The sequence below is a fragment of the Amblyomma mixtum genome, chromosome 7 (genome assembly GCF_055824585.1).
Source record: "Amblyomma mixtum isolate Tamu chromosome 7, ASM5582458v1, whole genome shotgun sequence".
Classification (NCBI taxonomy): Eukaryota; Metazoa; Arthropoda; class Arachnida; order Ixodida; family Ixodidae; genus Amblyomma; species Amblyomma mixtum.
In genome coordinates, this window is record NC_143018.1 from 104,661,428 (window position 1) to 104,677,081 (window position 15,654).

At 45.6% G+C, this 15,654-nt stretch overlaps 1 protein-coding gene across 1 annotated transcript in view; it reads left to right on the forward strand.

The window, feature by feature from the left end:
* LOC149337080 (salivary peroxidase/catechol oxidase-like) overlaps positions 1-14,664 on the forward strand; it is a 47,101-nt gene extending 32,437 nt beyond the window's left edge. Inside the window, exons 8-12 of the mRNA XM_089554319.1 lie at positions 1,126-1,260; positions 3,276-3,494; positions 8,675-8,844; positions 13,076-13,187; positions 14,604-14,664. Coding sequence (XP_089410445.1) covers positions 1,126-1,260; positions 3,276-3,494; positions 8,675-8,844; positions 13,076-13,187; positions 14,604-14,664 — 697 coding nt within the window. The remainder of the gene's footprint in view (positions 1-1,125; positions 1,261-3,275; positions 3,495-8,674; positions 8,845-13,075; positions 13,188-14,603) is intronic.
* Positions 14,665-15,654: the final 990 nt, after the last annotated feature.

Below are 15,654 nucleotides of genomic sequence, written 5' to 3' on the forward strand. Positions count from 1 at the left end.
CTTTTTGGGCTTGTTGGTGCATGATCATAGCGCTTCGTCTAAACATTTCCAAACCCACTGTGTGAAGTATTGGTTTAGGGATTAGGGGGGTTTAACGTCCGAAAGCAACTCGGGCTATAATCGATGCCATAGTGAAGGTCTCCGGAAATTTCAACCACCTGGGGTTCTTCAACGTGCACAGGCATCGCGCAGTACACGGGCCTCTACAATTTCACCTCCATCGAAATGCGACCGCCGCTGCCGGGATCGAACCCGCGTCTTTCGGGTCAGCAGCCGAGCGCCATGACCACTGAGCCACCGCGGTCGCGGTGTTCGAAGTGTTGTTCCAAAAAGAAAAACTCGGACAAGCAAAGCTGAGATGAGCTGTCATGTATTGAACAGAAAAACGTTTTACACATCAAAAGTACCCGTTGCTGGGCCCGTAGTGACACCACGCAAAGAGCATTTATCAAGAATAGAGTTAAACCTTGAAATAAATCACAGTTACGCTTCGGCACAACTAAGCATAATAAAAACAGAAGTTAACTTGTAGCAGAAAAATGTAAAGGCCTATGTTAAAACACGGAAGTACAGTCGCGAGTAAAAAAGATTAGCACACATGACGGAACACCGGAGCGCCGGAATGGCAGCGCATGGCGCTGCGGGTGGCGAAGAGGCTGATAACGAGAGTGCCAGGCCGTTCCCATTCTACAGTATCAGGGGGGACTGTCACGGACCACCAAAATTACTGGTTAAAAGCAGCGCTATCTTCTATTGTTCCCGCGAGCTCCTTTTGAGAAACCATCGCGAGCATAAAAAAAAAACAGTAATAAAAAGAAGTCATCTTTGCTCATGATAACCGAGCCAAAATAAATGCCGCATGCGCAGTCACGTAGTGTGGACACTTCGACGCTCGGGCGGTGCACGCTTAATAAAGCTTACTTCCTGCCGTCCGCCCCTAGGCTGCAAACATGGAAACGGCCCGATAGGCAGGTCTGCGAACCGCAGCGCCGCGTGATGAGATATCCCAATTCTGGTCGCCAAAGATCTGTGCTAATATTTTTTGCTCGCTACTGTACACCAACATTACGGCGAACATTCCGCACTGCTCTGAATAATCTGAAATCTGATGCCCCTCTTTTTCAGGATTGACAAGGAAGGTGTAAACCACACCATGCTCGAGCTGAAGGACGCCTACTTTCTTCCGATGAATGCCACCTTCAGACCCATAGACAGCGTGCTTCGCGGATCTGTCCTCCAGCCAATGAAACCATTCAACAGGTAAATCACATGGAAAGATAGGCAATCTGCCTCTAAGGCGTGCACCATTTCTTCCTAACCAGTTTTTGCTCAACTGAATAGTTAATTTGCATTCTGCTTTCACGCCCGATCGCACACTGCGTCGATGCCTTCATTGCCTGGAAAGAATAATTTATTCTTACCGGTAAGCATTCAGCAATGACCAACGCAATGCTGATGTATAACTGGGCACATGAGAAGGACACGAAACACTGTATCACACTGCATGCGCTTGGCAACGCATGCAGGCCGCTGTGTTTAGCTAAGACCTAGAGGACAAAAGCGGCTTCAGCGGACGTAACAAACAGCTAAAGCTGTAGGAGTCCTAGGCTAAGGGTTCCTCCCAGTTCGGGGACCACAGACCTCTTCAGTGAGTTAAGTTCACCACTACCACCTTTAACTAAGATGACTGAGACCACAGAAGCCATCCGCAGCATGCTGAAAAGGGCAATAATACACTACGGTACAGCGGTTGAACCTGCTCTCTCTGTCTTGCAGCCTGAAGAGTTTCAAACTCACCGCACGGAGGGATATTAAGGAGTGTTTCTTCCTGGCGATGGCCATGCTCTGAGAAGAACTACGAAGCTGACTGGCAAATTGGGGCGCTGGTAGTTGAGCCAACTGTGGTATAGAACAAGACGCGGCATGTAACAACAGGGACGACTGTTGTCTCTTGTCTTTACGAAGGCGCACATTCACCAGACAGTAGGTGGATGCAGCCGGTCCAGAGGCGACAGTAGAGTGAATGAGGGTGAAAGCTACAAAGAACACCAGCTTAAGCGGAACGAGCCAAAGAGCGGTCAACGCATATCATAGTCGAGGAACATTTCACTGAAAACCTGAGAGCACGTAACCAGGCGTTAAAATTGGCCCTCTCTTTTTTTTATTTAACACGCATGCCCCCCAGCCCATGTTAAGAGGCGGACATGAGGATGAAAGACTGAAATTTATAACAACGAAGTCTGGTTTTGCAGAGAACCTGCAGGAAGATTCTGTATCGTGGTGGCCCAGTATCCACATTGAAAAATTTTATTTGCAGCTCAACCGCAGGCCCAACACCGGAGGAAGTGCACGTGCATTAAAGCCATCGCTGGGCGTGCCAGCAAGGGTTGCCGCGCATCACGAATGTCTGGCAACACGCTACGGTGCGGACATGTCTATCATGTCGGTCTTGGTCTTCGGCAAAGGCTTGCCTCCCACCGATAACAGACAGATTGAGTCAGAGGTTACCCTGCCTGAATCCAGCGTACGAACACCTTTTCCTCTGAATCAATACTGACCACAAGGAGATGCGAACACGAATCAATCAATGTTCGCGTTCTCTGCCACAGGATTTGTATTTCGATTACATGAGCCAGAAACAGATCTGGGAAAAATGGAGAAGTTGGAGGCTGCCTGGTGCGCTAAGGTGCACAAGTCTCTCCTTTTTTTTTAGGCCTCATGGAGTTTATGACGGCTCCGTATTTAGCAACCGTGCTGCGCCGCTGGGACCGAACATAGCGCCTCAGCTTCCTCGCTCGGCGCACGTGAAACCACGATCACTGTGCGGAGAGCGTTTTTAAAGAAGATAACCCCAGTTTTCATAGGGAGTTTTCTTTTCATATTTCGCAAGGCAAGAAACTTTTGCATACCACAGTTTCAAGCGATACTTTATCTGTAAGATACTATTGGCCTATATTCAAAAACAGCTATTTCCGTAAGCCTGCCTAGCTTTCACGTAATAGTGGTCAACTATATTAATCTGCGTTGCTGAGGGAAACCGCATCCGAGATGCAAACGGCGCTATCTTGTTCGCTTCTGCTCGTCCTGTCGCGCTGTTTTTTTTTTTTTTTTTCAAGTTGAATGGGTGGAACACTCTATAATCACAGGGCACCTCGTCGTATAATCGTCGAGCACCTCGGACAAGGAGGCTTATCGCTTAACCCACTCATGTCCGTATGAGTGCTTGGAAACATGTTCGTAGCTCAACCGCTACTTAAACTTCTCACTCATCGCAGGTTCGGTGACCATGCCGTGACGCACTACCTGTTCCGCAATCCATGGGAAGAGTATGGTGATGATCTTTTTGCCGTGGATATCCAGAGGGGACGCGACCACGGCCTTCGCCCCTACGTGGACTGGGTCCGCCTCTGCCAAAACATCACCATTGCCGACTTCAGTGACCTGAGAAAAGTCATGCCTGAGGAGACGGCCATACTGTACGCTAAAGTCTACGAGTAAGCAACTACTGGCCCGGCCCTCCGAAACCGCGATCGATCTCGGTAACTACAAGTAGAGCTAAAGTGCTGCACCTGTTCCTCATCGGAACAAAAGAGAGAGAGGCATCATTCTGCAGCTAAGGCAATGGTCGTGTCTCAAGCAGCCATACAGGCATACGAGCCGCACGGACGCGTTACCTCGCCCTCAGTTCGCTAGCGCCGTTCTGTGCTGTACCTTACACACGCTGTGTACACCAGACAGCTCTTGCTGGAACTGGCGGAAGCAAATACAAAGGTTTAGTGGAGCTTTGCATAGTCTTTCAAATCTAGCCCAAATGCAAAGTTCGCCTAGGAAGGAAGCAGGCTTACAGAGAACATTCACCTCTTTAGAGAGCAAATCCGTCAAATCCTCAGTATATCTGTCCAGAAGGGGTTGACAAGGGACAACCGGATTTGGCGTTTGGTGTGTCCGGCAAAGCCGGTCAGCTTAGCTAGGAGTAAAGCTGAGTCATTTTGAAAAAGAAAGAACTAAGTGCTCAGTTGTTTTTATCCCTTTCGGCGCTGGAGTCCTGTAATGAGGATCGGCAGACTAATTTCCTCAAGCTTTATATTCATATAAATCGTTAGAATAAAAAGGAAAATTCACTCAAAAGTGTTCCCCACTGACCAATTCCCCAAACAAAAGGCGTACGACCCCACTACGGGAGCACTGTTCATGGATCATAGTTTGCTCAAAATTTTCCGTCGTGAATTTTCCCGACCAAACGGATTTGCTGCAAAGCCCGGCTTTCACGGAGGAGGTATTGGCATGAGCTCTATGCGCTCTACTTTTCACACTTTTCTGCTACTTTCATTCTTTTTCGCTATAGTTAAAAACGGTGAGAAATATGGCGCACTACACGGATAAAGCATGTCATGGGATGTGCATGTTTTGACGCTTTTTTTATATATTCAATGCTTACTTGGCCATGCTGATAGTTTTGTATATTTTTCAACTTTAATGAGGACCACAATTCAACGAAACTATTTTAGTACCAACAAGAACGATAACTGCAGTGTACCATTATTTTCAGGCCATGGTGATTAGCGTGTATCGGAAGTGAAGCTAGGAATCCGCTCTCCATAAACTCGCTTTAATTCTATTTAAAGCTGTGAAATATCACTTCAGATCTTTTTCTCCTTGTTTAAACGCCCCGATAAAAACAAGTGAACCCCACTAGAAATTATAATTATAAAAACCGCACTTGTGTTCATCTTCCCAAAGTGAAATATCTGCCGAAACAGATCAGTTGTTCATCTATAACGAAATGTGCTAGATTCTCGGCATACTGGAGATGTTCCCTAGCATTGTCCAGAGAAGTGACTCACTAACTTCATGGTCTAGTTTTACAAATGCCTACGATCTCACTCTTACACAGTTGCGTAAGAAAAAACACCATCAGAACATATCATTCAAGAATATCTCAGAGTAGAAGAAAATATGACTGCTACGTTGAGATTTCACAAATGATTCGAAAACTGCAGTTTACGTTAGGAGGGCACTAGAGAAGGGGAAACGGGAAAATAGCAGGACCTCTTCAGGGCGCCTCAATATTTACAGCCAAATGTTATGCTTTGTTAGGCATTGCTGAATGCTGTGCTGAACGCTGTACAAAAATCATAAATGACAGAATCGAGGAAAGTATTATCTACGTCGATTCCGTCAACATACTCACAACACTACATGCCAGAAAAGCAGTCATGCCGTTACTTGATGGTGTAACACGCAGTATAAAAACTTCAGAACACAACAATATGGCGTAATTGTTTTCTGGGGCTAGAGTAAGGTCTGATTAATGGCAACGAGAGAGTGGGCATGTGCACTTCACAAGCTCGCTACAACGAAGTTATGAAAATAAGCATGCCCCGTAGAAATTACATGAAGTTAGTACACTGTAAACTGCGATACACGGCAGTCTACTTGATGTAATGAAGTAAATAATGAGCTGCAATTGGTAAAACACATCTTGAGAGAATCGAAGTCGTGTACATATCATGAACTCTTCATTTAAGTGATACGTTATCTTCGTATTCGGCACACGTACCTTACACACAACTTTATCCAGACAGAGGAGGAGAAACATGTGAACTGTGCGTAGATGCGGTCCCCACAAACCTCCTTTTATACTGGTGCCCTAAACTCGAGAGACTAAAAACACCAATTTCCACAATTCTATGATGAACACATTCCGTTACACTCTAGACTACTCCTGGGAGGAAAAAAAAACACTTCATGACGTTTCCCATTTTGTACGTTTTTAAGATAAGCAGGCAGTCAGCAAAACCTTTTCGTTCCCTCAATGCAGACTCTTGCGTTTGGCACATGGCGGCCTTAGTCACCTAGTTGCAATAAGAATGAGGTGGAGCGCATATGGCAGGTTCTCTCAGACCATGAATGGTAGTTTACCAATATCCCTCAAGAGAAAAGTATACAACAGCTGTATCTAACCGGTACTCACGTATGGGGCAGAAACGTGGAGGCTAACAAAGAGGGTTCAGCTTAAGTTAACGACAACGCACCGTGCTATGGAAACCAAAATGATAGGTGTAACATTAAGAGATCGGAAGCGGACAGAGTGGGTGAGGGAACAAACGCGGGTTAATGACATCCTATTAGAAATCAAGAGGAAGAAATGGGCTTGGGCAGGGCATGTAATGCGAAGGCAAGATAACCGCTGGTCCTTAAGGGTAATAGATTGGATTCCAAGGGAAGGCAAGCGTAGCAGGGGGCGGCAGAAAGTTAGGTGGGCAGAAGAGATTTAAGAAATTTGCAGGAATACGTTGGCGCAACTTCCGAAGGACAGGGTTAATTGGAGAGACATAGGAGAGGCCTTTGTCCTGCAGTGGCCGTAATCAGGCTGATGATGATGATGATGATGATGATGATGATGATGATGATGATGATGGTTAATATATAATAGTACGTCTGAAGTCCCCCTGCAAATTCTCCATTTAACTGACTAAACATTAAACTGACTAAACTGGCTATTGATAGCTGGAAGGGAAGATGCACTGCCTGGAAGAAAGAGCAGAAAAGAAAAAGTAGAAACCTCGCCTTGCTCACATTCAACGGGAATACAGAGGCAGCATTGGGAACAGTTGCCAGTACTTGCCAACTTAGAGGTAGCTGAAAGTGACCATATTTCCCATTGTACCAAAGCGAAAGAAAAAGCTTTTTTGGGCGGTCAACGGTCGAGAATGTTTTGTATGACCCCAAGTCGCCCGTTGCCTATTTCGGGCCAAGTTTCAGATGTGTTGAAAGCTAAAAGTTGTACCAAAACCGTGAGAATGTATTGGAAGGGAGGGTTTGAAAATTCATGCTTCAGCAGCTGAAAAAACAATTGCTTTGAGGCTTAATTTTCGCGTGCGCGAATGGTTGCCCACAAATTCAGTTACGCTCGTGTTAATCAAGAGGTCATTTCTGTCGAACGAAAACAGTAGTCCCTTAGGAGGCATGGATAAAAGATCGTGCGCCTAATTCAAGCCCATTCTAACCACTCAGCACCAGCGTCCTCATATCAGGGCACGGCACCATTATTCAACACCCATGCATTATCCTTTTTCGGTTGCATGGATGTTATAGAAGCTAAATAAGTGAACAAAACGTCAATGGTTGTAGAAGAAGATTGAGGGTGAAAGGGTTAAAAGAGAAAGAACACGCATTCAGTGGCAATCGCACAAGCAGGCGGAAGAACATCATTTAAAAAGCACCTAATATATGGAATGAGTAGAGTTCAACAAATGATCACTTCCGCCAATTATAACCACAACCATTCCGAAGCGAGAGAATCGGAACACTGAAGTAAAGCAAACAAAGAGCGGGGTTGGGCGAAAGCCCGTCGTCTAACACTACGACCCAAATCGACCCTCGATGGCGGTGGTATTCACGGTTCAGATAGCGGCGAAGCCGCAGAGAGAAGCAGAGCGGGCGGTGGCTTGGTACCCAGGAGCTACTCTCCATTTGTCTGCTGCCTGTAGTTCCAACACACCTCAGGCAAAGAATTCCACCCACAATTCCTCGCCATCTGGAAACACTCCATCACCGACTTCGCCTGAACGCTGCATTTACAAACAACTTGTGACACCGCTTCGGTCAAATGAAGAGTCCGCTTTGTGACAACTGCGGCTCAATCGAAACCGTGGAACATATACTGCTTGAGTGCCCTGCATATGTTGACAAGTGTGCGTACTGTAAACATTTCATGGAGAAGCTCTTCCCAATGGCTCTAGCAATGAACAATGTTTTAGGTCCCTTAGCTTGCCCTAGGCAACCGAGGCGTGCAATGAACTTTTTATTTGCATATTTAAAGGACATTGCACATCTTGACAAGCTATGATATCACCTTGCACGTTAGCCTCACTCATTCTTCGCGCAGTGAAGTTTGATAGCTCATATATCGGACTCTGCACTTCATCATTTTATATGTGACATCACTACTCGCCCATGCATCGTAGTATGCATTTGATGGCCGCTTTTCATCTTTTCCCTTTTTTCATTTTACCTTTTCCGCGCCACTCTCCTTCCACCTTTATCTCCCAAATTTCCTTCCCCACGCAGCGTAGCATGGCAGCGATTTTTAGACGCCGGCTAAATTCTCTGCTTTTTCACTAAAAGGCTTCTCTCTCTCGCTCTCTCTCGCAAAGGGAAGACGCGAAGGCATCGATCCCGGTTCCATTTCCAAGCTTACCCCTGGTAAAGGTGAGCGCGCATGTGATGTATGTACGCATATCCGTGCGCACATATCCTAAGTCAAATGTCTTCAGGCAACAGGGCTTGCTTTTGAGCCGTATAGCTGGGCGCCTTCACCACTCACAACTAAGCCCTAGTGTTCCCTAGACTTTTCTCATTGCTCTTTCTGACAGAGCGTACGGTGTCAGCTTAATGAAATAACTCTTTCGTACAGGAAGGCCTTCAGTAAGAGTATATCATCACGTACCATAATACTAAATATTCATCATCATCCGCATTACTACACCCACTGCACGGCAGAATCATCTCCCCTATCCCTCTACACCGAAGTTTTAAGTGGGATTATAATCTATTGGCGCACTGCCTGGAAATGACAGCTGTCTCAGTAAACCAAATGCCGCTCCACTGCACATCGACCTAGCGACGGCTTTCACGTGGGTGAGTTTCACTCTTACTACGATTCTTGCAGGGATGTCCGAGACATAGACCTCTTTTCTGGAGGAATATCCGAGGTGCGAATCGAAGGAGCAGAGCTTGGGGCCACCTTTGCCTGCGGTGTGGGGAAACAGTTCCGCATACTCAAGTACGCCGACAGGTTCTACTACGAGCACGCAAACCAGTCAGGATCGTTCAGCGATGGTAAGTGGCTCATAATGAAACATCTAGCGCGGTGGACATGTTTTTATTGGGCAGTCACTTTTCATGGATGTGCTGCACTTTGTATGCAATGGGCAGGTCTCACAGGTATAAAAAGAAAAAATTAGAAAATGTGCAGCTTTGCGTGAACTTTCATTACTGCAAGGTGAAATGCTCACGGTCGTTCCACTGTTCCTGTTGGTGGTAACGCTTTAGCAATGGTTGATTCGTGCACCTGACTGAGTTTGAGAAAGGTTTGCGCGAAGCATCTCTCTGCTGTCTTGGATAGCCTACGGGACCTAAAACACTGTCCGTTGTCAGAGGCACTGTGGAGAGCTTCTCCATGCAATTTTCATGCAATTAACTTTTTGTTTGCATATTTAAAGGACATTGGACATATTGACAAGCTATGATATCGCCTTGCATATTAGCCTCAACCATTCTTCAAGCCGTGAACTTAGTTAGCTCATATGTCGGATTATGCACTTCATCATTTCATATTTAACGTCACTACTAGCCGATGCATCGTAGTACACATTTATTAGCCGAAATTTTATCTTTTCCCCTTTTTTTATTTAACCCTTTCCGCACCGCTCTACTTGCGCCTTCATCTCCCAAACTTCCCCACGCAGAGTAACATGCCAGTGATTTTTAAACGCCGGCTAAATTATTTGCATTTTAACTAAAGGGCTAGTGTCTATCTGTCTCTCTCTTTTGCATGAAGCAGGTGACCAACTTTCCACTGGATGTGAACAATAAATTAAATAGTCGATGATTCAGAACTCCGGCACCACTTTCTTGACCATGGTGCGGGTCGTTGTAAAGCACAGAGGGCCGCGGTATATGCAGGCATGGAGATATTAATGCGATCTCATTTAGGCTATCGTTATAGTTTCCTGCTTCTCTGTAGCCATATTCTGTTTGGTCAATTTCCTGAAAGGTCCATCAGTGGGGACTTCTCAGATGAGAACTATTTTTCAAGATACTGAAGACTTCGCTCGCACGCTCTTGCTGCGTCTGTTGTGAATACACATTGCTCATGTGCTGTCAGTTTCTTTAAAGTCTCGTGTACTTTGAAGCCATAGAATTTGTCGCTTGCTCGAGTCCTCAAGCTTGTCCTCATAGAATCTATAATGTCATACACATCACTAGAATAAGTGGACCAGCTCTTGATGTTCATCAGGACAAGTTGCATGAAATAGTGCAAGAAGTACATGTATAGCACTCTGGAAGATCTATGATCCTCTCCACAGAGCGCATTCTCATGGTTGGAGATGAGCTTCCAAATTATGGGATTCGTCACGTCCTATCCATGTGAAAGAGAGTGAACACGGACAGCCTTCCAGTTTTTAATTGACTGGTCAAGGGCAGGAAATAGCGACAACCAACGAATTTGAAGATGCCTCAGAAGACTCCTGTGCTCTTCCTCGTCTATAAACTCAGAGCAGCTTTTGAGTTCTTCCACCTTCTTTGTTGATTAAGAAAACTCATCGTTGAATGTAATGACAAGGCCTTCTGCATCGTGTTCTAGAAGCCTGCACAAGAACTTGGCCATGTTGTTCAAGACGTGGCAGTTGCAGTTAGCCTGGATCAGACGAGGCTTAGACACATTCAGCTTCTCGAACACCGAATGATTTTTTTCCGTAATTAAATGCCGCATTGGCAGCAGGATATGCAGAAACGACCTCGGTGCTCAGGGAGCTCTTGACAAGTGCGGACTTCAGTCAGCTGAATATGCCGTCAGCTGTTTCATCATGACCAGAGTAGAAATCAAACAGTTCCTCCGACACACAACGTTCTTTTGAAATATCTCTCAGCAAGACAGGAAAACCTTTCATGTTGCCTTTGTTTGAAGCGTCGGTAGCAATGGAAAACGATTTGTGGCCATGAAGGTCATCTAAGAGCACCACGATGGAATGTGGAGCGAGAACATTTTCCACAATTTTTTCGCACTTCGTGCGGCCACAGTGTATCTTACCGCTCAGCTTCGAGCCTGCGAAGATCTTGCTTGCCAGCTCCAGCGTGCTGTCCGTGGATATGGACTGTGGTGGTAGTGAACAACTCGATGCTCAACTGAACAAGTATGGTGGTTAACAACTCCACGTCATGCAGAGTTGACCTCAGTATAGCTGTAGTCAACTTCTCTTCAGGGGAATGTCTAGTGACGAGAAAGTTCCCAATACTTTGAGTCTTCTCTGGCGTAAAAAGATCTCTTGTGCTTGCTTGACTGCATGTGCCTACTGATGGCCCCAATGCCTTCAGTTTTAGCCTAGAATTCTGACAGGCACACATTGCATCTTGCCATGTCAGAGCTTTCTCCAAGGGATGACCACGGCTTGAACGCCGCATCTCCCAACCACTCGTTGTTGAACGTGCAAACTCGTTTAGCCTTTCATGCTGTCCCTCTTACCGAGCTTTTAAGCTCGTAGTCAGCTTCCACACCATCACCGTCGCCAAAGCGTTTCAGTGTACCTCGGTGACTAAACATCTCTGTTTAAGGTTTTTCACAAAATACAGAACGAACAGAGTTGTCACCATGCAAATTAAAGATACAGAAATGTAGGCACTGCCCGCCACAGCGCTAGAGTAATATCATCGTATCGCCGCTGCAGTGATGGTGATGATGATGATGATGATGATGATGATGATGGGTTCATGGGATGGCGCACCATCCCACGACAGCGTATGGTACTTGCATCACACCACGGCCTGCCCAATGCTTCTGCAGCGCGCCCAGCGACCCCAGCGCGTTTGCTGTTTAAGCTGTGATCGGGCCGAAAGCCCGATCCACTTTCATCGCATCACATTATGAGCTACGGAACTATTCAGACTCCAGTCCGGGACATATCGCCGTCCCGACAAGGGCCAGTCTGGACTCGGGACTTCACATGAAGGCGAAGGTCAATCCCGCAATATCCAGGATGACTGGCAACCATACTTGCGAAGCATGTAGTAATAGAGCTTTCGCTTTAATAGCAGTTGCGACAAAGCGAGGCTGGACCGGCACAGCTTAGGGCGGCAAAAGCGATGGGGCAGCATGGAACTGAGAAGGCGCTACGGGCAGTGCAAGGAATATGGCAGCTGCGGTGGGGCGCTATTACACAGCTGCAACTATTAGCTACAACCCAGCCCGTTGCATAGAATTACTGTGACGCTCCCTACGAAAGCAGAGTTTCGTAATGGTTCGTTTATCGGTCTACAAAGCATCTATATCAGCAGTTTTCTATTTTCTACAAAGCATCTATAGCTGTTGTATTAAAATAAAAATACTGTTCTATTAAGTGAGACAGCTACTTAGTCTTCTGCTCATTGCAGGAATACCAATCTCAACTAATTTTCATCATAACGTGCACTGACAGCACACAGCACACGGGCGCCTCTTGCGTTTAGCCTCCATCAAAACGCAAGAGGCGCCCGTTTGCTGTGCGATGCCAGTGCACGTCAAAGAACCCCAGGTGGTCGAAATTATTCCGAACACCTCCACTGGGGCACCTCTTTCTCTCTTTCTTCTTTCACTCCTAACTTCCTCCCTTCCCTTACGGCGCGGTTCAGGTGTCCGCCGAGACATGTGGAACAGATACTGCGCCATTTCCTTTCCTGAAAAACCAATTATTATTATTATTATTAGGACACTCTCCCTGTCAATGAGTGGCGCCATTTATTCTGAACAGTCGAAGCCAGAAAAGCTTTCTTTTAGAAGATAAGGAGACATTTGTGAGCCCAATACAAGAGGGCGCTACACTCACGGCGCGGTGTGGAAAGAACACGAGAGAGGGCGTTACGTAGCAAAACGTAACAGCTATAGCTGAGATCTCGAATAACGCAGTATAGCGCAAATGTTTGTTATGTTTTTAAAGTGCAAATGGCGCCGCGCTTCATATGGACGTTTTTGCATTCCGTCTCCACCGAAATGAGGCCGCCGCGGTTGGTATGGAATCCTGCGAACTTAAGTTCAACGTAAGAACACCTTGGGCTCCGAGCAACCTATCCAAAGCGATAAGATGTGTTAAATATGCAGGAAATCTATAAAGATACAGGCAGTAAACAATATCGTTATTGCGATACTGTAGCGTTAGCAAGTTCATACTCTGTTTTCGTTTTTATTTCATGAACATTAGTACTGACGGTGCCTTTTATTAAAAAGTGATAAAGGCATAATGATGCAATGCGAATTCAGTGATAATGTAAGGTACACATCGAGCAGAACGCAACACATTTGTGGCTACTCTTTCAGAACAACTGGATACAATTAGGGAAACAACAATGGCCAAAATTTTGTGCGAGAACGTCCGTGGACTGGACAGCACCACCCTGAATCGTGATGTTTTCCTGCGTCTTCAAAATGGGTAAGCATTCGGTCACCAGTAACGTCGCTGCTTGTTGGAAGTCGTTCATCGACAGCGCAGCGCACTGCTCGAGCCATATCTTGATGCTAGAATTCTTTACGCTGAGTGTACTGTTGCCCCTTTGACTGTTTGTGCGATGTGATATGTGATAATGGCGAAAACTGAACGAAAGTCACAAGGCAGCAACTGTCTAGCATAACTGTGCCTGCCGATCTTTATAAAATTGATCATTCTTCGTCTTGCTAATGTTCTTCAGTGATTCTTCCTTTTATTCTCTGCATCTTCGACACTGGGTTTTCGTATCATTCTTCCTCACGAGCCTAGCTAGTTTGCTCAATGACATTCGTATATGTGAGAGGTACTGTCAGCAACAATTGAAACGCGAACAAGCCAATTGAAACGCGAACAGCACAAATCGCAGATATTATACTAGGGAGGCAAAATACATGAGCAGTTGATTTTCCCATCGAAGCCGAAAAGACCGCTCTTCTGAAATGTTAATAGCCCACGCCTGTATTTCACCTCCAGCCTCTAATATGGTTGATTTTTTGTGCTCGCGTTTCAGGTGTTTTGTTCGCATTTCATTTGACGCTGATAGTACATCTTCCGGCTTTATTTTTTCACCCTAAGGATCCCACGGCTCGTCAGAACCGTTTCTTTTCCTCAATTTTTTTGTACAGTCGCCGTCAAAAGTAAATGGAAGGCGACTTTATGGAAAAATTTTCATTTCTTTAAATCCAAAGCATAATGGTCCATGTTTGTTGGTTCACACTGCAATTCGCACAATCACAATTAGCCTGCACATATGTGTTCAAGAATGCATGAATTCAGGAGGTTCTGATTAAATTTTTTCGTTAATATTGCCTTCCATTTACTTCTGACGGCACGTGTACATGCCATGTTGAAGTGACCTCAGGCATTTATTATATGGCACCAGCGCATCTTTCGACTAGCCACTTCGATGTTTTTCGAGCATCATAATTTGCAAGCTTGTGCGCCGCCCGCACAATAAGCACTCTCAACGAAAAAAAAAAGAAATAAAGTCAAATCTAGTATTATTCTAAGTATAATCGGGGATGGAAGCATTGTGAACGTTCCTTTATAAAAATGCGAAAAGACAGAACGCTGGCATGGATCTCTCGTGATATTGATGTGCAAGTGTCCCATAGGATATAATCGGCAACACGTTTTATCAATGCGCATAGCGCTCTCAAGTTTTCAGCTTTCTTACTACGTTTTGAGCTCTTCAAGTTGCGCAACTTAGCATTACTACGTAGTACCACATTTTCTAGTGCGTACTCCTGTAAAGAAGTGAATTTATATTCTGCTCAGAATCGAACAGGTCACAGTTTTCACATGTTGCATGCACTCTAGGCTCGAAAATCAATAATGCTTACCTTGTCGGATTCATTACAGGACGGATGGAGTGAAATGCAGCGACCTGCCGGATATCGACCTCAGCAAATGGAGAGAATAGCCTGGAAGCGAATAATAAAGAATCGGCTGCAACTGCAACAGCACGAGATACACTCTATTAACCTTGCACCTCAAAATCCTAAAGACCGAGGCTTCACTGCTGCAAAAACCAGGAACGCCTTCAATTCAAAGCGAACCAACATGACTGCAATTTTTCATCATTAGCATATCAGAAAGAAGAAGCATTATTTCAGAACAATTTTAAGCGTCGAGGAGGTCTTGGGACTTGGTCACTAAAACAAACCGGTTCATCAGCTGATCCGAGCCTAGCCCAACCCGCCACGTTGGGAGAGAAGGGTATAGGAAATGAGAGGACTGAATGGCAATAGGAGGGTGGAAGAGTGGGCTAGTTGGTAGTTCATCTTGGGGGAAAAACACAGCGCACTCCTAAGACGCAGACAAAGAAAGACAAGACGACACAGCGCTGTGTCGTCTTGCCTTTCTTTGTCCGTGTCTCAGGAGTGCGCTGTGTTTTCCCCCAAGAAGAATGGCAATGGGGTAGGAGAATGGGAATGTTCTGAATTAGCGCAGGGTTCAAAGCGTTCGGGGCATACGGAACAGTGTCGGATACGATAGAGAAAATAACGGGCAGGAGTAAGCAGTGTATTTAGGCGTATGCGGTAAAGAATGCGCAGTTGTGGCTCTTCCGTCCAAAGGAAGGTGAAACAGCAGAGCATACGCCTTCATTGTCACCCAGTCTTCATTATGTTTTGTTCACATTGTACGCATTCTGAAACAAATATCGTTACTAGCTCCAATAACAAAAGACTAGTCGGATAATTCACCACATCATATACGTGCCACATCACATCGGACTAGCACATATATTTTAGAAGCAGGGCTTTCTGCACATTTGTTTCTGCACGCTAATGTGCCGTAAGAATTGTGCCATTTTTGCCATAAAACTATCCACTCTTTTTTTTTTGCTTAGCCTATGTGTGACCGGCGTCTTCTTAGTGACCGTGTGACCGTTCTTAGTGACCGTTCCGTG